Genomic DNA, 2,171 nt, shown 5'->3' with positions numbered 1-2,171 from the left:
ACCTCGGTTTTTTAAACATCGAATGGTGAATTAATTTGCACACGGACTCGAACTCCAACATCTGCATTTTTATTATTTACAAATCTAGCGCCTCATACATCTCGGTTTACAATAAACCGAAGGGTAAGATAGATTGGTTTACGATAAACTTCTATTCTTAGAGACGAGTTAAACTTTTTTGTTCACAAAAGTTATTATTAAAAAATTATTATTTAATTACAAAAATTAAAAATAAAATAAAATAATATAATTTTATATTTTAATAACTTTAAACTTATTTTCGAATTATTTAATCTCAAGTTATATTTGAGTCGGTTAGATTAATTAAACTAACTCGAAAGAAATATAATTTAACAGGAAAAACAATAAAATATTTTTTTTAAAGAATTTTATTTATTTAAAGTGGAAATATTAAGTTGTACATAACATAAGAAAAGGGAACGAAAGGTTGGGATAGGATTAGGTGCGTCAAGATTTGAAGAAAAACAAGAATGGCTTTCTTCACCCTAAACCCTATTCTCACTCCTCTCTCTTCTTCGCTTAAACCTAATCCTCCTTCTTCTTCTTCTTGTAACTATCGATTACCGTCTATCATCTCTATCTCTTCCCGTTCGCGTTTTTCGAGGCATGTTGTTCGTATGGCTCCTGAAGAAGAGAAGTTAGTCCGTCGTTCGCCTCTCGATTTCCCAATCGTAAGATTTTTCATTTCTTCTTTTCAATTTCAGTTTCGATTTAATGGAATGGAGTTCGAGTGTTTGGATTGTTGGAATGGATTATTTGTGTTTGGCGGTTTGCGATACGGTTTTTTATTCGATGAGATTTATGTGGCAAATTTTAATTACTGTTGTAATTGTAGTTTAATTTGTTTTCTGTGCTCGGTTTTAAAATTGAAGTTTGAAAATTACTTGCCGCCATTAGATGCAATTGTTGTGATGAGTTATGTGTGTTTGTAGAGATTATATTCTCTTGTAATTCTGGTTCTGTTTTCGTGAATGGAGACACATTGATGAGCGTTTTGTAGAGTAGTCGAAAGCGTCCGGGTCGCTATAGTGGGAGCCGACCATTATGGGAAGAGCCTTAGCGGTGCAGAACACTATAGCGGCCGCCGGATAGTGGAGCGTAGTCCCGGCCTGGAGTGGTTTTTTGTTCAGCTATCCTTTTCCCCTTAAAAAACCGAAACTACCCCTTAGATTTACCACATTTTAAGGGTAATTTTGGGATTTTTAGCTAGTTAAGGCTATTTAGATGGTTTATAGGATTTCCTTGTGCATATTAAAAGCAAAAGATGAACCTCTTCCTCTCCCCAATTGATTATTGATTCTGGCCTGATGATCTGTCCAATTATCCACACTACTCTTCTATAACTTTGTCCATGATCTATTGGTTTGATGTTAGGTTTTTGTGAGACTTAGAATTCTTTCTATTCTCTAATAGTTGTCATTCAAATACTCAAGCTGATAGATTTTTGAATATATATATATACTGACAGGAGTGGGAGAGGCCTAAGCCAGGACGAAGATCAGATATATTCCCTCAGTTTAGTCCGATGAAGACACCTTTGCCACCTCCAATGCCTGCAGATCCTCCGGAAGAGGATGAAGAAAATGAAGAGGAAGAGGAAGATCCTGAAAAGGAGGAGCCAGAGCAGCAATAGTGTAGTAAATGACTTGTCTTGAATTTTGCAGTTATCTTGATATGTCAACTAGGGTAGTGCTGCTTGCTGAACTTAATGTAATAGTAGGCCATTATATGAATAACAAATGATGTTTGAGCTTTCTTCGATTTTTCGACCAGCTGTATTCGCCTGTATACCATGAGTTTAATTTACCATGCAAAAAATGAAAATTGTACGCATCACTGATATTTGGTTGGGGTAGTATACCAAAGTATATTTTCCTCTCGGTCTATTTTTTCCTGCAGTTTGGTGGACCTTGATCTATAATTTTAAGATCCAATTTTGATGTTGAATGAGTATTTTAGTATTAATGATGAATATACAGAGAGAGAGAGACCTTCATGTTCTTAAGGGAGATTTAGTTCTTCCAGAGGGCATTGTAATGGCTAAATAAGCGGGTTAAAAGATTAACCTAGTTTGTAGCCAAGGACTTAAAATGTAACTGTGCGGACCTGTCTTTACCACTGACTCAATTGACTGTATAGCGGTGTTCGAG

The 2,171-nt window shown here is 35.5% G+C and overlaps 1 protein-coding gene across 1 annotated transcript; it reads left to right on the top strand.

Annotated features, from left to right (window-relative positions):
• The first annotated feature begins 404 nt into the window (after positions 1-404).
• On the top strand, positions 405-1,782 carry LOC127112019 (uncharacterized). The gene is made up of 2 exons (XM_051046216.1): positions 405-692; positions 1,490-1,782. The coding sequence occupies exons 1-2, from the start codon at positions 492-494 to the stop codon at positions 1,652-1,654; spliced, it is 366 nt and encodes a 121-aa protein (XP_050902173.1). The 5' UTR covers positions 405-491; the 3' UTR covers positions 1,655-1,782.
• The last annotated feature ends 389 nt before the right edge of the window (positions 1,783-2,171 follow it).

The sequence above is a fragment of the Lathyrus oleraceus genome, unplaced genomic scaffold (assembly GCF_024323335.1).
Source record: "Lathyrus oleraceus cultivar Zhongwan6 unplaced genomic scaffold, CAAS_Psat_ZW6_1.0 chrUn0009, whole genome shotgun sequence".
In the NCBI taxonomy this organism is placed as follows: Eukaryota; Viridiplantae; Streptophyta; class Magnoliopsida; order Fabales; family Fabaceae; genus Lathyrus; species Lathyrus oleraceus.
The sequence above is the reverse complement of the archived record's forward strand: the minus strand, read 5'-3'. Positions and strand labels throughout refer to the sequence as shown.

Bases quoted from the DNA above. Each gene is read 5' to 3' on its own strand.
- LOC127112019 (XM_051046216.1), top strand. From the start codon at position 492: ATGGCTTTCTTCACCCTAAACCCTATTCTCACTCCTCTCTCTTCTTCG. The intron at 693-1,489 runs GTAAGATTTTTC...ATATACTGACAG, and splicing joins CGCCTCTCGATTTCCCAATC to GAGTGGGAGAGGCCTAAGCC.